General features: G+C 49.2%; 10 protein-coding genes across 10 annotated transcripts; 5 read left to right on the forward strand and 5 right to left on the reverse strand.

Moving 5' to 3' along the window:
- Positions 1-11: 11 nt before the first annotated feature.
- Positions 12-3,009, forward strand: DFJ58DRAFT_305209 (uncharacterized protein). The gene is made up of 7 exons (XM_041379738.1): positions 12-1,226; positions 1,277-1,469; positions 1,521-2,237; positions 2,288-2,356; positions 2,405-2,506; positions 2,555-2,830; positions 2,885-3,009. Exons 1-7 carry the CDS (start codon positions 81-83, stop codon positions 2,905-2,907), a joined length of 2,526 nt encoding a protein of 841 aa, XP_041245068.1. The 5' UTR covers positions 12-80; the 3' UTR covers positions 2,908-3,009.
- A 364-nt stretch (positions 3,010-3,373) lies between these two features.
- DFJ58DRAFT_781866 (ATP synthase complex subunit H-domain-containing protein) lies at positions 3,374-4,235 on the reverse strand. Its single transcript, XM_041389811.1, has 4 exons — positions 4,173-4,235; positions 4,066-4,111; positions 3,949-4,004; positions 3,374-3,884 (listed from the first exon to the last, which is right to left on the reverse strand). Exons 1-4 carry the CDS (start codon positions 4,200-4,202, stop codon positions 3,645-3,647), a joined length of 372 nt encoding a protein of 123 aa, XP_041245069.1. The 5' UTR covers positions 4,203-4,235; the 3' UTR covers positions 3,374-3,644.
- Positions 4,236-4,336: 101 nt separating this feature from the next.
- DFJ58DRAFT_726621 (uncharacterized protein) lies at positions 4,337-4,807 on the forward strand (the record flags this gene model as incomplete). The annotated part of the gene is made up of 5 exons (XM_041385388.1): positions 4,337-4,443; positions 4,500-4,522; positions 4,582-4,634; positions 4,686-4,709; positions 4,763-4,807. The coding sequence occupies 5 exons, from the start codon at positions 4,337-4,339 to the stop codon at positions 4,805-4,807; spliced, it is 252 nt and encodes an 83-aa protein (XP_041245070.1).
- Positions 4,808-5,260: 453 nt separating this feature from the next.
- Positions 5,261-7,420, forward strand: DFJ58DRAFT_726622 (RNA polymerase III subunit RPC82-domain-containing protein; the record flags this gene model as incomplete). Its single annotated transcript, XM_041385389.1, has 10 exons — positions 5,261-5,329; positions 5,392-5,631; positions 5,688-6,050; positions 6,107-6,148; positions 6,201-6,230; positions 6,282-6,338; positions 6,399-6,510; positions 6,563-6,891; positions 6,940-7,073; positions 7,123-7,420. 10 exons carry the CDS (start codon positions 5,261-5,263, stop codon positions 7,418-7,420), a joined length of 1,674 nt encoding a protein of 557 aa, XP_041245071.1.
- A 200-nt stretch (positions 7,421-7,620) lies between these two features.
- On the reverse strand, positions 7,621-9,050 carry DFJ58DRAFT_781877 (uncharacterized protein). Its single transcript, XM_041389812.1, has 4 exons — positions 8,941-9,050; positions 8,605-8,868; positions 8,149-8,557; positions 7,621-8,123 (listed from the first exon to the last, which is right to left on the reverse strand). The coding sequence occupies exons 1-4, from the start codon at positions 9,014-9,016 to the stop codon at positions 7,625-7,627; spliced, it is 1,248 nt and encodes a 415-aa protein (XP_041245072.1). The 5' UTR covers positions 9,017-9,050; the 3' UTR covers positions 7,621-7,624.
- A 388-nt stretch (positions 9,051-9,438) lies between these two features.
- DFJ58DRAFT_781878 (uncharacterized protein) lies at positions 9,439-9,839 on the reverse strand. Its single transcript, XM_041389813.1, has one exon. It carries the CDS (start codon positions 9,705-9,707, stop codon positions 9,534-9,536), a length of 174 nt encoding a protein of 57 aa, XP_041245073.1. The 5' UTR covers positions 9,708-9,839; the 3' UTR covers positions 9,439-9,533.
- A 667-nt stretch (positions 9,840-10,506) lies between these two features.
- Positions 10,507-11,998, forward strand: DFJ58DRAFT_305413 (Metallo-dependent phosphatase-like protein). Its single transcript, XM_041379739.1, has 6 exons — positions 10,507-10,911; positions 10,966-10,987; positions 11,039-11,089; positions 11,145-11,267; positions 11,325-11,382; positions 11,436-11,998. Exons 1-6 carry the CDS (start codon positions 10,634-10,636, stop codon positions 11,720-11,722), a joined length of 819 nt encoding a protein of 272 aa, XP_041245074.1. The 5' UTR covers positions 10,507-10,633; the 3' UTR covers positions 11,723-11,998.
- DFJ58DRAFT_726625 (DUF572-domain-containing protein) lies at positions 11,790-12,825 on the reverse strand (the record flags this gene model as incomplete). Its single annotated transcript, XM_041385390.1, has 3 exons — positions 11,790-12,606; positions 12,657-12,762; positions 12,810-12,825. 3 exons carry the CDS (start codon positions 12,823-12,825, stop codon positions 11,790-11,792), a joined length of 939 nt encoding a protein of 312 aa, XP_041245075.1.
- A 179-nt stretch (positions 12,826-13,004) lies between these two features.
- On the forward strand, positions 13,005-17,001 carry DFJ58DRAFT_658673 (FACT complex subunit SPT16; the record flags this gene model as incomplete). Its single annotated transcript, XM_041382042.1, has 16 exons — positions 13,005-13,070; positions 13,128-13,241; positions 13,307-13,391; positions 13,456-13,733; positions 13,787-13,993; positions 14,046-14,246; positions 14,296-14,460; positions 14,511-14,635; positions 14,688-15,132; positions 15,187-15,357; positions 15,412-15,721; positions 15,772-15,887; positions 15,941-16,416; positions 16,473-16,608; positions 16,659-16,857; positions 16,910-17,001. 16 exons carry the CDS (start codon positions 13,005-13,007, stop codon positions 16,999-17,001), a joined length of 3,186 nt encoding a protein of 1,061 aa, XP_041245076.1.
- A 225-nt stretch (positions 17,002-17,226) lies between these two features.
- Positions 17,227-18,321, reverse strand: DFJ58DRAFT_726627 (uncharacterized protein; the record flags this gene model as incomplete). Its single annotated transcript, XM_041385391.1, has 2 exons — positions 17,227-18,248; positions 18,300-18,321. The coding sequence occupies 2 exons, from the start codon at positions 18,319-18,321 to the stop codon at positions 17,227-17,229; spliced, it is 1,044 nt and encodes a 347-aa protein (XP_041245077.1).
- Between the last annotated feature and the right edge of the window lie 24 nt (positions 18,322-18,345).

An 18,345-nucleotide genomic window follows, 5' to 3' on the forward strand; every position in this document is an offset into this window, starting at 1 on the left:
GATGAATAAGCTTTGTCTGCATCGTGCGCCTTATTCTTGACCTTGACCCTTATTTGACTGCTATTGACCTTGCACTTGCAATGTCAGTCTCACCATTTCCTGAACTATTGGACGCACCAATGCATGACTTTGCGACCGAAATCGATGTTCCAATGAACCCAGCAGCTGCGCAAGAATTTTTTGTGGAGTTATCCATGGACCACGATGGTCATCACACGATTTATAACCAGGAGGATGTTGAGGTCGACATGGAGACCTACTATGATGGCAATGCAGAGTATGAGATGGCTGATGAGACAGAAGAGTTCAACGAAAGCCACTATCAGCATGAGCCGCTCGATGTGGAGGTCTACGACGTTTCTGACGCCCGCTCGCCTCAGCCCATACCTGATCCACACCCATTACCGTCTCTGATAATTGATCCGGAGATATCATCACTTTCCACCCCTGCCCCTTTCTCGGATCCGTTCACCCCCCAGCTAGCCACTATTCCTGCTGAACACGACATATCTACCACTGATCGCCCGGTGGAAAACGATCATCCTGTAGCTGAAGAAACTGAATTTAATTCTCTGCGAGAGGAGGAATCTCTCGCTTTAACACTCGAGCAACTATCGGAGTTGGATCCACTTCATCTTGCCACTGCTGTCGATGGAACGGCGGCAGAGTTAGATGTGGCTTCGGCGGATCCATATGGTGTAGAAAAACATGCAGATGCTCTGGTTTCGGAAACCACTGATAGAGCAGGATCGTCTGTTCAGCCTACGGAGGCAGAACCGACGCTTCAAGCACAAGTTGAGGAGCAGTCGGAGACGTTCCACCCCCCAGATGTCCCGTCTGGTGATGGCGCACAGCCTCATGATGAAACCCACCCGGCGAGCCTCCACGAAGGGGTAGACAATGCTAATGATCCACATGAAATATCAGATGGCGTCTACATTGATCCGCCACCCGCTGTTTTTCTGTCTATTGGCTCCTCTGAAGTACCAGAATACTGTTTATTCAACCAGCCTCCAGTGGAACGCAGGTCCCGCAGTCCGTCTACAGGAGCTAGCAACCAACAGGCGTATACGCTGCTCCTGGAGAATCGGCCGACGTTGTACTATGAGCCCCTTAGTTGCGTATTCGAAGCACTTCGGCAGGACGAAGTCATTTCCAGGATTCCTGACTCTCTCGAGGGAGAGTTGGTGATGGACGCGTACGATCTTCAGCTCGCTGTGTTAGAAGTGGGCATCATTTCTTCTTTTGCGCCAGATAAGCGCTGATTTTCATGTAGGACAATGTTTACGCACAGGAAATCAGTTTGCATGACCTAAATGTGCTGCACGATGGCTCTGATTTTACGGGCCCTCTCCGCATCCATCTGCGTTCGGCGATACCTAGGTTTATTTTACGTTACCGTTTACTTCAAGAACAGATTTCTCGGCTTGACCTGGCTGCAGGCGTTGACGAAAATTTTGCAGCAGAAGGTTTGTATTCCTCTTCAACAACGTCGAAATTAATTTTAAACGTTGCTGTAGGATACGTCCCCGCGTTTCCACATGATACCGCTCCAGAAGCGGAACACGAGGAAGATGTAGATCATCACGAGAAAGAAGATACAGATCATCACGAGGAAGATGCCCAACACGAAGCACTTCTCCTTGATGGCCAAAAGGATCTCGATGGAGCAGAAGGTGTTCATGAGCCGAAAGTTCCTCTGGACCAGCATCAGGACGATGATGCCCTCGCAAAGGACGTCGCTTTTATCCCCCAGGTTGTGGTGGATGTCGCCTACCACAGCGTTAGTGGCGACGTAGCACAGGTCCTCGAAGAGGAGGATAATTATGAAGGCACGAATGTCGGCACAGAGTATCGGGAAGAGGGAGAGGGCGAACATGGCACCGCTGCCATACATCAAACAGTGGATACGGATGCTGCTGCAACCGTGTCCGACATCAATGTGCAGTTTGGAGGGGAGGAGGCTGAGTACCAAGATTACATACAGCCAGAAGAGTATGGCGAAATCTATGAAGACTTCCTCGAAGAGGATGGCACGCACACAGAATTTGGATATGATCAAACGGTGGGTTATGAAGAAAGCGGAACGGAGGCTGTATCCGCAACAATAGAGGAGTCTCAGACGGATTTGCCTGTATTTGACCTGCATGAAGAAGAGACTACACCAGTGCCACCGGCACAACACATTGACTCTGAGCCCACTCGGAGATCAGAAACAGGAGACACCGTTTCGAATGGTGAGCAATGATATTTTATTGAATATACTCGTATCCTCACCTTGCGCTAGAACGAGGAGATTGTTTACCATCATACGAATATTTCGAGGAAGAGAAGAGCAGCCAAGGCACTGACAAAGGTCTGTCCGAATATTTCGTTACTTGATATTGACACTGATGCCAATTAGATCTTATTGTAGATCAGGATACAGACCAGCCCGAATCATCAACGCAGTTCCCAACAGATGAGTCGGATTCTAATTTACTTACAATACTTGAACGCGAGGCTGGTGAGGTGGCTGGTTCTTTGTATGGGACTGCGCTGACCCATAACCCAGATTTTGAGCTAGATCATTCTTCCTCTTACATCAATGCTAACCCTACAGAAGAGGGTGGCGGACAGACGTTCCCAGTTTTGGAAGAGGAATGGGATAATTGGGATGATGAGTTAGATGGCGATGGCGAAATTGACGAAGAATGGCTGGACCCTGGCGATGCTGTGTCCAATGAAAGCTCGGTGACTCTATCCAGCAATTCATCTGCAAAACGTCATCACGACGACGTCGACCCCGAAGAAGGTGAACTTGAAGCTGGCACATCTCATAGTTCACCAGGTATGGTTCAGTCTTGTGTTACGCATTCGCTCTACTGACCACGCTGTATTGAAGAAAAACGACCTCGCAATTACTGAGACAGCATCGGCGCCTCTTATCTTCTTCGCCGCCATTCTTTTCCTGCGCCCCTACACTGCTACTGCCGCGCAGTCTCCTTACCTGCCCCTGGCGGGTCTACCTTATCAGACTTTCTCATTTTCATGGCCCTGGATCGACTCACGCACGCATCCCGAACATCAAGATTACGACCGTAGGCTAAGTACCGTTCTTCAGGTTTCTATATGTCCCCCGTTCTTTCAGTTCACCATCGCATTACTCGTGACTCACCTTTACAGCATATTCGGTCGTGCTACCGGCTCAGAGCGAGGTGGGAGCTGGCGTTGAAGGATAGCATCATTTTGGTGGAAACTGGGAATGGGCATGTGTGGTTATGTTTTTGGTCTCCTTGACCGTCACTGAGCCCTAATGACTGCATTCCATCTTCGATCCGAGCTTCCTTACGAGCAACCACCGGATTTCGTGACATGACGGTGTCGATAGTACGTCAGTATAATCTTGTATAATTCTCGTCAAAAGCGATATCTGTACAATAATGACGCTCTGCAACAACTACTGCTTGGAGACTATCGAGAGGCACTTGGGGAGGTTCATCGACACGGGGTAAGACCTTACTTGGTGAATTTTGACTAGAAGATTCTGCAAATTGAAAGCATGCACAATAGAGTCCAGATCTGTTCGCTTAACGCACACTTCTTGCAGGATAAATCTAGTTGCCATGCATTCCTAATCAGAAAGTGATTGAGGTATCCTCGACTCAATGGTGAACCTCTGCCTGCTTCACGTCTGCCTCCAGGAATCCAAGGAATGCATCCGCACCCTTACCCACATCCTCCCCTGCATGCACACTCGAGCTCGTGACCTCTGCCTCGGCTTTTGTGGGCTCAGTCGCGTCATATGCGGTCAACTCGGCAGCGAGGTCGACGGGAAGAGTGGGGGGTTTTGGAACGGCGGGCAGTGAGAAATTCTTGACAACACCAACGTGTGCGTCTTTTGCCTAGAGGATATATGGGTAAGTTGCCAGGATGAGCTGAGTCAGACGCTACTGAAAAAAAACGAACTATAGCAGGGGGCTTGTAAGCTTTTAGCTCCTTGACATAGATATCCTGGACAAGGTCTGCCGAAAGACTTCGTCAGTCCATTGTCTGATGTGCCAGTCGGCGAAATGCGGAACAAACCTTTACGAGCAACAGACGTCGTAGAGAAGGTCCGTGCAGAGCGGGCCTATCGGTGGACGCATAAATGAGCTCAATGCCATGAAAACATTGATAAACTAAGAGCTTACCGCTTGTCTGAGGAATTTCATGGACGACATGGCTAGAAAAGAGGATTGAGCGTGACGTTACGCGGTGTTGCTCCGTGTTGTTTGAAAGTCACGTGTTAAGTCTAGGTATATATTGCCAGCTGCACCTTGAATATTCCAATATTGCACACGATTCATATATCACGATGCTCACTGTTATTGCCCGCCGTGTCCCACTTACCCGGCTCGTCCTCTCAAGAGGTTACACCTCAAGTGTCAAAGAAGGCAGTGTTGCTCAGAGCAAGGGGTTCTCGTATGTGTAAACTCCTGCAGCACATGGGATGTGTATCTAACTGTGTCTAACTACAGCAAAAAGGAGAAAGCTCACGAAGGTACATTCACCTGGGACGAATCTAGTATTATTGTCACGCTCACTGATTGCCATTCACAGATGAGTACGCTCGTAGACACGAGGCGGAGTTGCTGCGCAAACTGAAAGCTGAGGTGTGCACCACAAGAATTCCAATTGTTCATTGCCCTGACCCAATTCTGTAGATCGAGGCGAAGAAGGAGGAGCTTGTAAGTTACTAGTATTTTCGTCGCTTAATGGCATTCTGACTTTTGAACATCAGGCCAGGCTTCAGGAGAAGCATGACGAGGTCAACTCAAAGCAGTAAATGGTTTTAGCGCAATGATGCCAATGGGTTGCAAAGGTTCAACGTTCAATGTAACGCTGACCATGTCTGAGCTTTATTCCCATTTCGCTGGCCATGCAATACTGTTTCCTCCGATCTTGTAGCTACTGAAGTAGTGCACACATACAAATGTTGCTCATTCTTGCCAAGGCTTTGTCCGGCAAGAGGCACATCGAAAGTTCACGCAATTGTCAAGTCATCCAACATCAGACAACGTTAATTCAGGCATCCCCGGAACATCATGCTAGTACTGGTGTGCCCATGCTAACTGCTATTGTGTTATGGTAGTCCAGACTCAAATGACCGAATTATTTGATTACGTCATCAAATGTCTTGGAGATATTTATTTTTTCTTGCTCCGATGTATGTACGACTTACGTGACGCCTTCCAGCGTCTTCTCGTTCTTAACCGTAGTATAGTTACAGCACTCAGTAATGGCGGATGCAGAGACTTCCCGCTTGTGTGTTCAGATTGTCCGGTCACACTTTGGTCCGTTAACGGCGGTGAGTTTTCATGTGGTTTTCATCAGCTCCAGAAGTTTATTCATACCTGAATGATTTATCAGAATGTTGCATCTGCACTACTCACGCGGGGAAGGCTTTCCCTTGCCCAGCTTATTCGTTACACGATGATAAAACCGCGTACAGTACGCGCAGCAATCTTGGTTATGGTGCAACATAATATTTTATGGCATTCCAACACCGAGGAGGAGGGCGAGATGCTGGAGTTCCATACACTAGAGTGTCTCATGCGGCTTAGATTTGGTCGCTTCGTGTGGCAGGCGGAGCAATTGTTTGGACCTTCTGTGCGTACCCTCCTCTTTTGCTTCCTCATCAAGCTCCACTAACATTTGTGTGCCAGGGTGCAGAAATTGTGCAGCTAATATTAGATCACGGCAAACTTCAGCCGCCAGACATTATTTCACGATTGTCAATCCATAACCCCAAAAGTCGGGAGATTTTTTCTGCTCTGTGGTCGTTGCTAATGGCACACCCAGGTTCAAGCCTATACTCACAAACATTATACAAGCTCATATCGGGCGCATATCTTAAGCCATCTACATTACTCTCACACCACTCACCTAGGGACAAGCGTATCAAATACGAAGCAGAAGAGAAAGCTAAAATAACGGGTTTCCCGACAGCGAAGGAGTTGCGAGAGGCCCAAGAGACTGCGGAGGCGCGACTGAAACGGGAGGAGGAGGAGGCAGAGAGCGTAGGTTTGGTGAGTTGACACGCACCTACCAGTCTCGACATCCGTGAACAAACGCAGAATCATAGAAGCGGAAGCCGAAAGACCTGATCGGTCATCGGTCATCCAAGGTGAGCGAACTCCAGCGATTATTGTTTTCGGTGGTTACTGAACGACTCATAGAAAAAAGCAATAGAAGAAGACATGGTTGACGTGAGTTCAACAATCAGCGTACTAATCAGCTGCCTCAATTCAAATATCTAGGATGGTGTCTACTTTCGGGTGAATTTTGACAAATTCAATACCTATATCCGTAACAAGGTCAGTCCCACGAATACCTGTTTTCCGTTCTTGGCTTCATCCTGATAAGTTATATGCCAGCTCATCGAGATGGCTGCAGGAGAACGTTTTAATCGAAGCGCTGCTCTTGTCATGCGAGCCACGCTAAAAGCGACTGAAGTCAGACAAAAGAGTGTATCCGATGCAAGATCAGGTAAGATGTACCGTAGCATGCGTTTATCATGCGACTGCTTATGGTGAAATAGATCCTACATCAACTGCTGCAATTGCCATACTTATTTCCGATGACGACGACCTTTCGACTGGTCTCGTCACGTCAACCAAAAAAGCGTCTAGTGCTTCACTAGTCAAGGATTATCTCGGTCTAATGTCCGCCGTAGACAATCCAACGCCGGCTGGTAAAGCGGCATCATTTATAAGCCTGATCGACAACAAAGTATATGTTGAGTTTGGAATAGTTAGCAAACGCCTGCGAAGGCGCGTGCTGGAAGCAGTGGCTCGGGAACGACACGGGGACGACGGCGTGAGGATAGTGCGTCTACTCCTCGATATTGGAAAGATGGATGAGAAGCAGGTGCTTCCTTTGTTGGTCTCGTATTGAATTGTCTCTGATACCGAACAGATAGCGAAGGTCGCCATGATGCCAAACAATGTTGTTCGGCCACTTCTTGCGGCGCTGTCATCTGACTTTTTGATCTCAACTCAAGAGGTACCCAGAAGCGCCGATCGTAACCCCACCCGGACATTTTATCTATGGTACTTGATGTTCTAATTTGTCAGATCATTGACGCATCCCGATACCCAGGCACGTTGATCTACACAAAGCATATTCTGCGCTGTTGGGACACCTGTACAAGACGCTGTATAACATAGGCATGCGGCGACAGGCAGAACAAGAGGAGCCGACTGTGAAAGCGGTACTGGAAAAGCGAGCACGGACGGATGTGGCTCAGGATGAAAACTTATTGTCGCGGATGGAGCGAGACGTGCTTAAGGAATGGGAGACGAAACAGGAGAAACTCACTGTACTGGAGATGAGGGTGGAAGAAGCCGTATTTATTCTTAGGGATCTTGACAAGGTAGGAAGTCATGAGGACATTTGAATACAAAGATACATAAAGACGCGGGAGACGTCTGTCATTGCGTAATGAAGGACGGTTTTGAGAAGGCCTCAAAGCAAGATTGAGATTGAGCTGCTAGGGCACAGCGAAAAATATAAAAGGATAATATAGTTGTGATGTCCCCCGAATCAGCCACATCAACCTGGTTCGGGGGCGCGGTGGTGTAGTGGTTCACACTTAGGCGTGCTATGCAATACTCCACTTGCTCACCGCAGCCTGCACTAAGCGCCCCATTTCCTCACGTGCTTGTTTCTTTGCGCTGTTGGTGATGCCTACGAGTGCATCGAGTGCGCGTGGCGATGTCTGTAGCGGGTCGAACTCGAGGACGTGTCCATCGGAGGTTGAGATCGCGACAACTGCACGGGCCGAAGACGAGGAAGGCACGGACGAGATCGAGCTGGAAGGCATGAGAGAAGGCGTAGCGGGTTTGGGCACCGGTGGCTCTTGGACACGACCTGTCGTGCGTGAGTTGGTGTGTGAGTGTGTGTGCTTATGGTTTTGAGTTTGGGAGTTGGCTCGTAAGTGACTTTGGGGGAAGGTGGAGGATGAGGGGACGAGCGAGACGGATGGATCATGCCGTATGACTATGCTATTTACGCGTCTTAGAGTCTTGCCTTCGCCTCGCGTATCTACTTGCGCCCCCTTTCCTTTGCCTTTGGTTTTCACGTCCATGTCATTCAATATCCTCCTCTTCCTCTTCAGTAGCAAACCACTCCAAGCCGAGCTTATACGGGTTAGCTAGCGGAGACCCGTTGAGACTAAGCATGCTCTCGTCGCGGCGGGGTGCACGGAGGGTGGGATAAGCGGGGACCTTGGAGGGCAGAGTTGGAGCGAAGATCGCGCTGGTGGGCGGGCGCTTTGCCTGGGATGGTTGCTTGGCATTCCATGGCATCGATTTTCCAGGGGACGGCAGAACTTTGAGGGGCGATGGAGCATGTAATTTAGAGGGAGATGTTCGGAGGGCAGATGGTTTCTGCGGACTGACAGAGGGTAAACGGAAGGTTGGACGGAGTTGCCCGGGGGTACGCGGGACTGCCGCAGAGAATGTGCGGCCGCGTTGTGCAGTTCCTGTGTTAGTGGTAAAGGGCTTCTTCTTGGGAGTGATATGCATTGTCCTTGCTGAGAAGCGTGTCAATGAAAAGACCATTGCCAAATCGACTACGTACCATTCTTAACGGCGCGTTCACCTTCACTAGCTTCTTCCCACTTGCGCTTGCGAGTCTCACGGTCGATCTCGAGGTTTGGCGGAGCACCGCCCACCAGACCACGAAGACAGGCTTGAATATCGCCATTGTAGGTGTCAGCAAACTCGCCCATGGTCACACCGCGCACGAGTTTGGGAATGCGGGCGATGAGCCCTTCTTGGTGAAGGCGAAAGTTTTTGAGTGCGTCTGCAAGCCATTCCTCGAGTTGGCGAATACGGTGTTCGACTATGCAGAAGGATAGAGGCAGAAAAATCAGTGATTGTAAAAGTAAGATAATGCAGAACAAGTTTAACGCACCTTCAATGTCAAGATTCTGGAGCAGCTGTTCTTTTTCCTTCGGAGTATATTTGCGGGACGTGTCTGGAATATGCATTTTCACCAGCCTCGACGATCAGAACAGAGATGCAAACACAGGGCTGGAAACAGTGCCACAACATTCCAGCCGTTTTACGGTCACGTGCGTGACGCGTCCACGATTGCCTCTCATTGTCTCAAACCTTTTTCGTCAGTTGAAGTTCGTCGGCGGTCGCCGGCAAATATTCCGTTCGAGGTCTCGACGACCATGCATCGCTGGGCAAAAAAAGGGCAATCAAATTCGAATTCTGGAGGTCCGCCAGCGTGTGATCTACAACAACACACAAATCTACGAGGACAGCGAACGAAGACAACTTGAAAAGAGACTAGTTTGAGCGGGGGAGTGGAATGTTTGTGAGTCTTGATGATTGTGCTACAAATGCATGTGTGTAGATGGGCGAGGGTTGCTACTAGAAAGACTGAGAATGTGATGTGTATGAGGCATAATGCAGTCACCAGTGTGATTCTCAGCGCGAGGCAGATGCTCTTACTTCCGGCCCGCCCTTCTTATTTGCTCGTCCAGTAATTTTCCCACATCACTCGCGCTGGCACTGGATCGCGTCGAAAAGTGGCTTGGCGCTATGTCCACATACCACCAGCCTGACAATCATCGGGTCATAAAACACACCAATCTGTGCGCCCTGCATGAACCCTTGCTCTAAGCGCACCGACAGTACCACATGCGTTGAGGTATCAGGTGAACATTTCATCGAGTCCAGTTCTGAGCACGAATCGTTGTGAGGGAGTGATAGAATAGGAGGGGCAAAGACATGAGTTGGTTTCGGGGTATCAAGGTACAATAGTGGCCCAGAGTCAGGTAGGAAATCGTTCCGAGGGTTCTCGGCATATATCCGCCTCAAATGCATGCCCAACGAGAGGGATTTGTGCTTGCGAAAGTGAAATTGGATTACCAGCCCGCAACTTCCAGTTGCCACTCGACAAGGTCAAGGCCGGTGATCATCTCTATGACGGGGTGCTCAACATGCAAGTGGGAGCACCTACGTAATTCACGGCCTTTGCAGCAGCAACCATGAATGGCTTTAATCAAAACTGGGTAACCTGTGTAACACAATGCGCTTAGCAGGGAGGTTTCAGGGTGGGCATGGATGAAGGTGCATGTCGATCTTCTCGGCTTCTGCGAATAAGATATCAGCGTCTTGGTTCGTAGCATGGTAACCTGGCAGCGCAGGCTGTGAGGATTAGCCAGCAAGGAGACCCCCGGCCTGGCGTGACAAACGGGTGGTCCAATGAAAATTGCAAGAAAAACTAAAGTACACGCAACCAGAAAGACTCGGAAGAGGCTTGTAGAACCAGGGATGCGTGAATACGTGTGCGAGAGACTCTCCGGCGGGAGAAAATAAGGGTGGGTGACGATAATGCTATGTCCTAACGAGATGACGAGCAAGTGAGAAGATGCGATGGCGAGCTCCTAAACTGCTCGTCCGCGTTAAATGATAGTTAGAATCTCTGCTAGTAGAGCATGCCATGCCGAGAGCGCGTGTCACACTAGTGTAAGAGCTCGACGGGTTGAGTCACGCGCTGGCACAGCTATCAGCGCATCCGAAGCTGTAGTTAAACGACTACGAGGCTATTATGATAAGGCACTTTGAAATCAAATACAGCAAACTGCGCTTCGATGTTTTCCTTCGCTCATATGTCCACCGTGATCCCAACGCCTGTGATCCCAACGATTAAAACTGCACGTATTTACAGGGACGGGGTTGACATTATCCCTCCTCACCCAGGCAGCGATTGGACTCGCTTCGTCTGCATCTCAGATACCCACTCTCGCACCTTTCGCATACCCACCGGTGACGTTCTGCTGCATGCTGGTGACCTGAGTAGCTGGGGTAGCCTTTCGCAATTGATTATCACAGTCGAATGGTTGAAATCATTGGATCACCCCGTGAAAATGTGAGCTGGCACTTGATGTTTCAGGCGCATGGTGTTAACTTGCAATGGGACAAGCATGATCGCAGGAAATCATGACGTACGTGTTGAGGTAGCATCATCCTCCAGATTTCAGACCAGATTTCTGTAGCTTTGTCTTGATAAGAAGTGGGCTCAGCCAATATATGGCCTCCTACCAGAAGTGAGTGTGGATCTCTCCAAGGCATCAGTCGAACTAATCGAAGAAACGATACCAGGAGGTCCAACAAGCACGGACCTATGTACGGAGTCAAGCGGCAGCAGGTCTACACTACATCGAACACGAACCCTTTCGATTCATGTTACCTTCGGGGCGCGAATGGAAGGTCTATGGATCACCAGTGAGCACCAGTCGCTCCTGCGAAGCCCGTACTTTATGGAACTGATATACTTGTCAGGCTGCTCCATTATACGCTCAAGGATCATTTCAGTACGAGACTACAGATGAGGCACGAGGTATGGTCTGGGGCCAAATCAGTGTTTACGGGTAATAACCATTCTTCTACTAGTGATTTATAACCGTATACCTAAAGATACGGATATCTTGATCACACATACGCCTCCTTTCATGACTTTGGACACAACAAGTAAGGGCAAGCACGCTGGATGCCATGTCCTGTCGAACAAATTAGCGGAACTGCGGAACTGCCGGCTGCATGTCTTTGGCCACATCCACGAATGTGCTGGAGCGCAAATCAACACTGATGACCCATTCAGACTGGTCGACTGCGTGTCCGTGAATGCAGCCATGGCCGTGACGAAGAAAGCGATCGTTGTAGACCTACTGAACTGGTGAAACCCCCTGCATTACAAATATCATGTACACTTAGTATACATAGGACAAAGTATAAGAATCGCACATGTCAAACAGCCACCTTGCCCTTCTTTGCTATCTTGATACCCAACTTATTCTTCAAGTCTGATTTCGGCTTCTTCGCTGGTGGTGCACCAAGTGATTTGGCACCCAGCACCACTCGTGTCGATTCTGGAAGGAGACTGCGTAAATCGGGCTCGACATCATCCGCCTTTCGCTTGACAGTGACCAGTTGTGGCGAGGTGGTTTCTGTGGGTGAATCTCCAGAACTGTCCGCCGCCGCCGAAGAGTCGCCTGGAAGTGCGGGCATCGACACCTTCGAAAACACTTCCCTCACCAACCTTTCATCCTCTTCTTCTGCTAGTCTTCGCTCCCTTTCGTCTTCCGTTTCCTCCTCCTCCGCAGTCATCCGAGAAACCAGATCCGACGCTTGCCCCACACGCTCATTCCGAGCGTTTCGTGCCCGAATGTCCTGGAGGGCATCTAGGATATCCATCTCCCGTTTTGCGTCGACGGTGCGGTTCTCTAGCGCTTTCATAGGATTGTTCTCCTCTTCCTCCAGCCGGGCAAGACGGTCCTCCTCTTCAACAACTTTCTCCTCTCGCCATGGTTCAAAGTTTCTCGATGCACCATGCTCTGCGGAATAATCGGTGTTCTTGGGATCAGTCTTGAAGGTAATCTCAGCGGAACATAGTGTACTAGGATGGCTCTCAGTAAACGCCAGGATATATGACGATGCAATGACACACCACTTAATGTAAAACCGGAATATCTTAATTCCATAGTAATCCTCCCCGTCCACCGTTTCCTTGCGAGCGTTGAACTTCTTGCCCTTGTAAATGTATTCTCCGCATGTATTACATCGCCTGTGTCCATAGTAAGATACGGAGTATGGTACAGAAATATTAATGCTTACATGGAGAACGGGGCCATAAGACGAACGACCTGCTGTGAGTTCTTTGGACCCCTCCTTCGTGGGATCAAGGACGGGTCAAAGTCCGGGGGGAAGTACTTGTTCAATACTAATACAAATATCAGCTCATGACTTGACTTAAGGTTGAGTTCTTACCTTTACGTTCAGACATAGTGACCGATTAAAAGAGTGTTAGGACTGTTTGCGCTGACCTTGCGGTATGGACGATAGCAAGTAAAGACCACTTGATTACCTAACAAGAAATTTCCCGCCTTTAGCGCGCGCTCTCCTCCTTGCTCACCTGCAGCGTCGTACGCCAGTTCATTCTGTCAATCGCTGCTCACGTCCACCATGCAGGTCCAGTTAAATAAACAACTAATCAGTTCTCGTCTAAAAAATGTCTACGATGGTTGGAGGGTACGCTGTCAGCCTTCGATGCAGGTTGGATTGTTAATGGGCGTTGTGTTATTTTAGAATGCCAGTCAAAATGACGAGTACGGCTCAATAGCGGATGCGGAAGCCCTCCTGTTACTGTCAGGAGATCCCGCTGGAGAGGATGAACCCGTGAGGAAAGGGACTGCCTTTCAGGTGAGCTTCATTAGAACTTCATGAATCACGTCTCTGCTTTGTGGCTTACGCGCCAATTCGTGTAGACTTGGTTGCTTGGTTATGAGTTTCCCTCCACCTTACTCCTCTTCCAGAAGGACAAGCTTCTGATATTATGCTCCGCTAGCAAAGGTATGTATTGTATCGTCCGATGCACGACGATCTGACATTTTCAACGCGACACGTGGGTTTGCAGCCAAGTTCTTGCACCAAATAAAAGAAGGGAATCCTCCTGTTCCAGTCGAGATACTTGTGCAAGCAAAGGCGAAGGAACCACCTAGTGATGCACTGCCAAAATTCGTGGAGGCTTACACATCTTTCAAACGCGTCGGGAGCTTGGTGAAGGAAGTGTGCACGGGGAAGTTGATGACGGAGTGGGAGCAGGGCGTCTCAAAAGCTGACAAAAAACCCGAATTGGTCGATATGGCCCCTGCGTTGTCTGCATTCATGGCTGTCAAGGACGAGGAAGAAATGGTGTGTTCACGCGTTACATCTGGGAGTCAACGGTATTCTAATGCACAGTGCAGAAATGCATCCGTACGGCGGCTAATCTTACTTCTACCTTGCTCGTTCACCACATCGTGTTAAAACTGGAGATGATATTGGACAAGGAAGCCAAGATAACTCATGAACAATTTGCCACTCAGATAGAGGCACGACTTGGGTCGGGCGAAGGTGAAGCTGCCAAGGGACCTGATATGAAGGTGTGGAGTAAAGGGCGAGGTCTCAATGATGTGCGTTAGCTGCCCTCCCAGACTCGCTCATATGTCTCATGGGTCATTCCAGGTCGACTGGGCATCGACGGAGTTCTGTTACTCTCCTATCATTCAGTCACGGTCAACAACCACTGGTTATGATTTGCGATCGACTGCGGAGTCATCCTCGGACACCATCGCACACAAGGGCGTCTTCCTAATTGCTGTTGGCATGCGATACAAGGGTTACTGTGCCAATCTTGGGCGGAGTATTATTGTTGACCCCTCGAAGGTTAGTGTGGGCGATCTCCTTTTCTCATTGGTCTCATTCCACCTCACAGGAACAAGAAGCTATCTACAACTTACTGCTGTCGATGCAAAGCGAGATGCTGAGGGAAATCAAGGATGGCGTCAGTGCACGTGAAGTGTATCAACGAGCATTGGACATTGTGAAAAAGGAAAAGCCGGAGCTTGAGAAGAACTTTGTCAAGAATGCTGGGTTTGGAGTGAGTATTCTTCTATCAAACAAGTGCCCATAAGTCTCAAACTCGTTCAGACCGGCGTGGAGTTCCGTGATTCAGCGTATTTACTTTCTTCCAAAAACTCCAAGCATCTAAAGACGGATATGGTTTTAAACCTGTCTCTTGGCTTCTCTGACTTGCTTGATGACAACAGCAAGAAGTACGTATCACTCCTTTGGTACATGGCAGTTCCGTTCATACTTGCATGTCAGATACGCCCTCCACATAGTCGACACTATTCGCGTTGGCGCTGACAGATCAACTCTTCTGACTGAAGGTGCCAAATCCACTAAAGACACCCTCTTCTTCCTGAACCCCGAAAATGAAATTGAGGTGGAAGAAGACAAGCCGTCCAAGCCCAGTAAGAAGGCTCCTGTGAAGCCCCTGGTAAACGGTTCCCCCGTCAAGAACAAGACAGTTGGTGGCAAGGTGTTGCGAAACAAGACGCGTAGCGCTGCTCAGGAGGAAGTTTTGATGACCGCAGCCGCCAAAATCAAGGACCACCAGCAACAACTGCATGAAGGCCTCCAGTCTGCTGGATTAGCGAAGTACTCTGAAGGTGCTAGCGGTGGCGGTGAAAAGGAGGGTAAAACCTGGAAGCGCTTCCAAAGTTATAAGGGTGAAAGCGCACTGCCGCGGGAAGTCGAAAGTCTCCGAGTGAGTAGATCAACTTACTATATGAACTTTTCAGGCTAAAACAACACCACCCAGATCTCCGTAGACCGCAAAGCTCAAACGATTGTGTTGCCCGTGCATGGATTCGCTGTACCTTTCCACATCAACACTATCAAGAACGTGAGCAAGAATGATGAAGGGGATTACACATATCTCCGCATCAACTTCCAGACCCCTGGTCAGCTCGCCGGGAAAAAAGATGACACGGTACGTATGGCTTCAGTCACGAGTGTTTTTGAGTTTAAAGGTATTGCCAAATAGCCTTTTGAAGACCCCGACTCTACTTTCATTCGTTCGGTCACCTATCGGTCAAGCGATGGCCATCGCTTTGACACTATTTCCAAACAAATCACAGACCTAAAGAAAGAAGTTAACAAACGCGAGCAACAGAAGAAGGAAATGGCTGACGTTATCGAGCAAGATGTCCTGCTCGAGATCAAAGGGAGACGTGCGCACAAGCTTCCTGAGGTATTCGTCCGCCCCGCCCTTGACGGCAAACGGTTACCCGGCGAGGTCGAGATCCACCAGAACGGTCTGCGCTACCAGTCTCCAATGGGCTCTCAGAAAATTGGTATGACGTCTCGTTTCTTGTTGGATATTGTTAACTCGTGTGCTCCTTAGATGTTTTGTTCACTAACATCAAGCACCTCTTCTTCCAGCCTTGTGACAAGGAACTTATGGTCATTGTGCACATTCATTTAAGAGCTCCTATTATGATCGGGAAGAAGAAAGCACATGTATGTCGTGCCGTTCGCAGAGCAATTGCATCCTCTAACGTAGTTTTCTACAGGATATTCAGTTCTTCCGCGAGGCTTCCGACGTTCAGTTTGATGAGACTGGCAACCGGAAGAGAAAACACAGATACGGCGATGAGGATGAAATCGAGATGGAACAGCAAGAACGAAAGCGAAGGCAGATGCTCAACAAGGAGTTCAAGCTCTTTGCCGAGCGAATAGCCGAGGCAGCATCGACGTCTATGGGTGAGACACTCGAAGTCGACATTCCCTTCCGTGAATTGTCGTTCGAGGGAGTGCCATTCCGCACCAACGTCCGATTGCAGCCCACAACAGAGTGTCTCGTGCATCTCATCGACCCTCCATTCCTTGTTGTCACCCTCAACGAGATCGAGATTGCTTCGCTGGAACGTGTTCAATTCTCGCTCAAACAGTTCGATCTTGTACTCATCTTCAAGGATTTCACCAAACCGCCGTTGCACATCAACTCGATACCAAGTGGTCAACTTGATGATGTGAAGAATTGGCTGGAGTATGCATTTCTGTTGTGATCGGTAGGACATCGATATTAATCGGACGCGTTTGCAGCTCGGTCGACATTCCTCTCGGTGAAGGTCCAGTCAACTTGAACTGGGGCCCTATCATGAAGACCATCAATGAGAGCCCATATGATTTCTTCCAGCAAGGCGGTTGGCGAAGTTTCCTCGGTGGGGGTGATGTTGATGTAATTGCGTAGTTGTGATCGTCCGTCATGGGGCTGACCATTGTTCACAGAGCGATGCAGACGAGGGTTCGGATAGCGAATCCGAGTTCGAGGCAGATCCCGAGGAACTGCAGTCTGAGGAGAGCAGCGCCGATGCTAGCGAGTATGACGGCTCAGATGCAAGCGACGACTCAGGAAGTGGTTCTGGTTATGATGATGATAGCGATGACGGCGACGACTGGGAAGAGCTAGAAAGGAAAGCCGCTAAATGTACGTATATTGACCATCGCCCTTCTTTTTTGATACTTATTTGCAAAACCAGCCGATTCCAAGCGAGCCGCCGAGGCAAAGGGAACTCGCGGAGACTCCGACTCGGATGATGACCGACCTAAAAAGAAGAAGGCTCCTAGGTAAACCCAAGGCGAATGGCAAAAACAAGAAGCGGTGATCCTTGACGTGGACTTATCCTGATTTCTTTGCGATGAATATTGTATCTGCTTTGCATTTTATTTTCTCTCTTTACTTTTCGGCTGTACCATTATTGATTCAAGTTGAGTTGTCGATATTTGTACATAGCGATGTCATCAGATGTTCTCCGTTGAGACTGGATATTCTGGTGGTGTCATTTCCCGATCAAACCTAGTCCTCCTTATCCTCCGCAGCAACTCGACTATTTAGTCTCGCTTCTCTGAACAACAGTACGCCTGCGATAGCTGCTCCGGGGCCAAACGCCACTGAGGATAGGACGTGCCAAAGGAAGAGAACCACCATTTCCTTCAACCCCCGAGCGAACCAGACTGTCACAAGAAGGGTCGACCCTATCCCAAACACTGCGTCCCACTGGATGACAGCAGCGACTCCTTCGGGTAAGGACAACGGACGGTTGCTCAGTGCCAATTGTGGCACCAGGACCTTCTGGAATTGCTGGATGTCAAAGAAAAGTGGCCACGTGTAGTAGATGTGGAAGATAGTAGAAGTGACGAAGATGAGGCCATACATGGCTTGGATGGTAGCGTAGCCGGATTCCACGTAACGGGAAGAAGGACGAATGATGAGGTATACGAATTGAGCGAGCCCCATGATGATGGGGTAGCCTTGCCATAGTGCAGTAGGTGTGATATCTTGAAATACAATCATACACACCGTCGGGATAATGTAGCCGGCTATCAGAGCAAAAAATAAAGCTTCGGCACTCCCCTGAGTGATTTTTGTTGCGCGGCCTTTGACGGGGTTACCAATCGCCGCCCCACTCAGAATGAGTGCAACATAATAAATTGGCATGATGACTGCAAAGCTGAAAAGCTGGAAGAGCACTCCGACGACAGCAGGCATGCGAAGGAAGATGGAGCGCTTTTCACGTGCAGCCTCGACAAAGGGTATCATCGTCACTGCAGCGAGAGCAGTCATGAGCTCTGCTACGAGAGGTCGGTATACAGGGTCTAGCAGGGCACGAAAGAGCGTGACAAGTAAGCACATGCGATAATCGAGGACGGGATAGCCTGTGTATGCTAGGCGTAAAGGGTACCCTTCCGTTCCGATTGGGACATTGCAGTGTTCAGCGAGTTGCAGTCCTGTACCACTTTGGTACATGTGACGCCCAAACACAATTTGGCTCGCAAGATATCCCATCGGGATGAAGATTGCAACAGGTAAGACTCCTCCTGACAATCATCGTAAGAAAGCCCAACTAGTGATTAGTTAGCTGAACTTACGAAGAAATATTTTGGATGCCATTGTTACAGCATATACTAGTATTCT

The sequence above is a fragment of the Suillus subalutaceus genome (genome assembly GCF_016647625.1).
Source record: "Suillus subalutaceus strain FC151 chromosome Unknown DFJ58scaffold_38, whole genome shotgun sequence".
Taxonomy (NCBI): domain Eukaryota; kingdom Fungi; phylum Basidiomycota; class Agaricomycetes; order Boletales; family Suillaceae; genus Suillus; species Suillus subalutaceus.

Excerpts from the sequence above, each read along its gene's own strand:
- DFJ58DRAFT_781878 (XM_041389813.1), bottom strand. The coding sequence starts at position 9,707 with ATGAAATGTTCACCTGATACCTCAACGCATGTGGTACTGTCGGTGCGC.
- DFJ58DRAFT_781877 (XM_041389812.1), bottom strand. The coding sequence starts at position 9,016 with ATGCATATTCCAGACACGTCCCGCAAATATACTCCGAAGGAAAAAGAA. Across the intron at positions 8,869-8,940 it reads CCAGAATCTTGACATTGAAG|TCGAACACCGTATTCGCCAA; the intron begins GTGCGTTAAACT and ends CCTTCTGCATAG. Across the intron at positions 8,558-8,604 it reads TGAACGCGCCGTTAAGAATG|CAAGGACAATGCATATCACT; the intron begins GTACGTAGTCGA and ends CACGCTTCTCAG.
- DFJ58DRAFT_781866 (XM_041389811.1), bottom strand. The coding sequence starts at position 4,202 with ATGTCGTCCATGAAATTCCTCAGACAAGCG. Across the intron at positions 4,005-4,065 it reads GACGTCTGTTGCTCGTAAAG|ACCTTGTCCAGGATATCTAT; the intron begins GTTTGTTCCGCA and ends GTCTTTCGGCAG. Across the intron at positions 3,885-3,948 it reads CTTACAAGCCCCCTGCTATA|GCAAAAGACGCACACGTTGG; the intron begins GTTCGTTTTTTT and ends TATATCCTCTAG.
- DFJ58DRAFT_305209 (XM_041379738.1), top strand. The coding sequence starts at position 81 with ATGTCAGTCTCACCATTTCCTGAACTATTGGACGCACCAATGCATGAC. Across the intron at positions 1,227-1,276 it reads TTCAGCTCGCTGTGTTAGAA|GACAATGTTTACGCACAGGA; the intron begins GTGGGCATCATT and ends ATTTTCATGTAG. Across the intron at positions 1,470-1,520 it reads CGAAAATTTTGCAGCAGAAG|GATACGTCCCCGCGTTTCCA; the intron begins GTTTGTATTCCT and ends ACGTTGCTGTAG.
- DFJ58DRAFT_305413 (XM_041379739.1), top strand. The coding sequence starts at position 10,634 with ATGTTTTCCTTCGCTCATATGTCCACCGTGATCCCAACGCCTGTGATC. Across the intron at positions 10,912-10,965 it reads TTGGATCACCCCGTGAAAAT|CATGATCGCAGGAAATCATG; the intron begins GTGAGCTGGCAC and ends CAATGGGACAAG. Across the intron at positions 11,268-11,324 it reads GGAAGGTCTATGGATCACCA|GCTGCTCCATTATACGCTCA; the intron begins GTGAGCACCAGT and ends TATACTTGTCAG.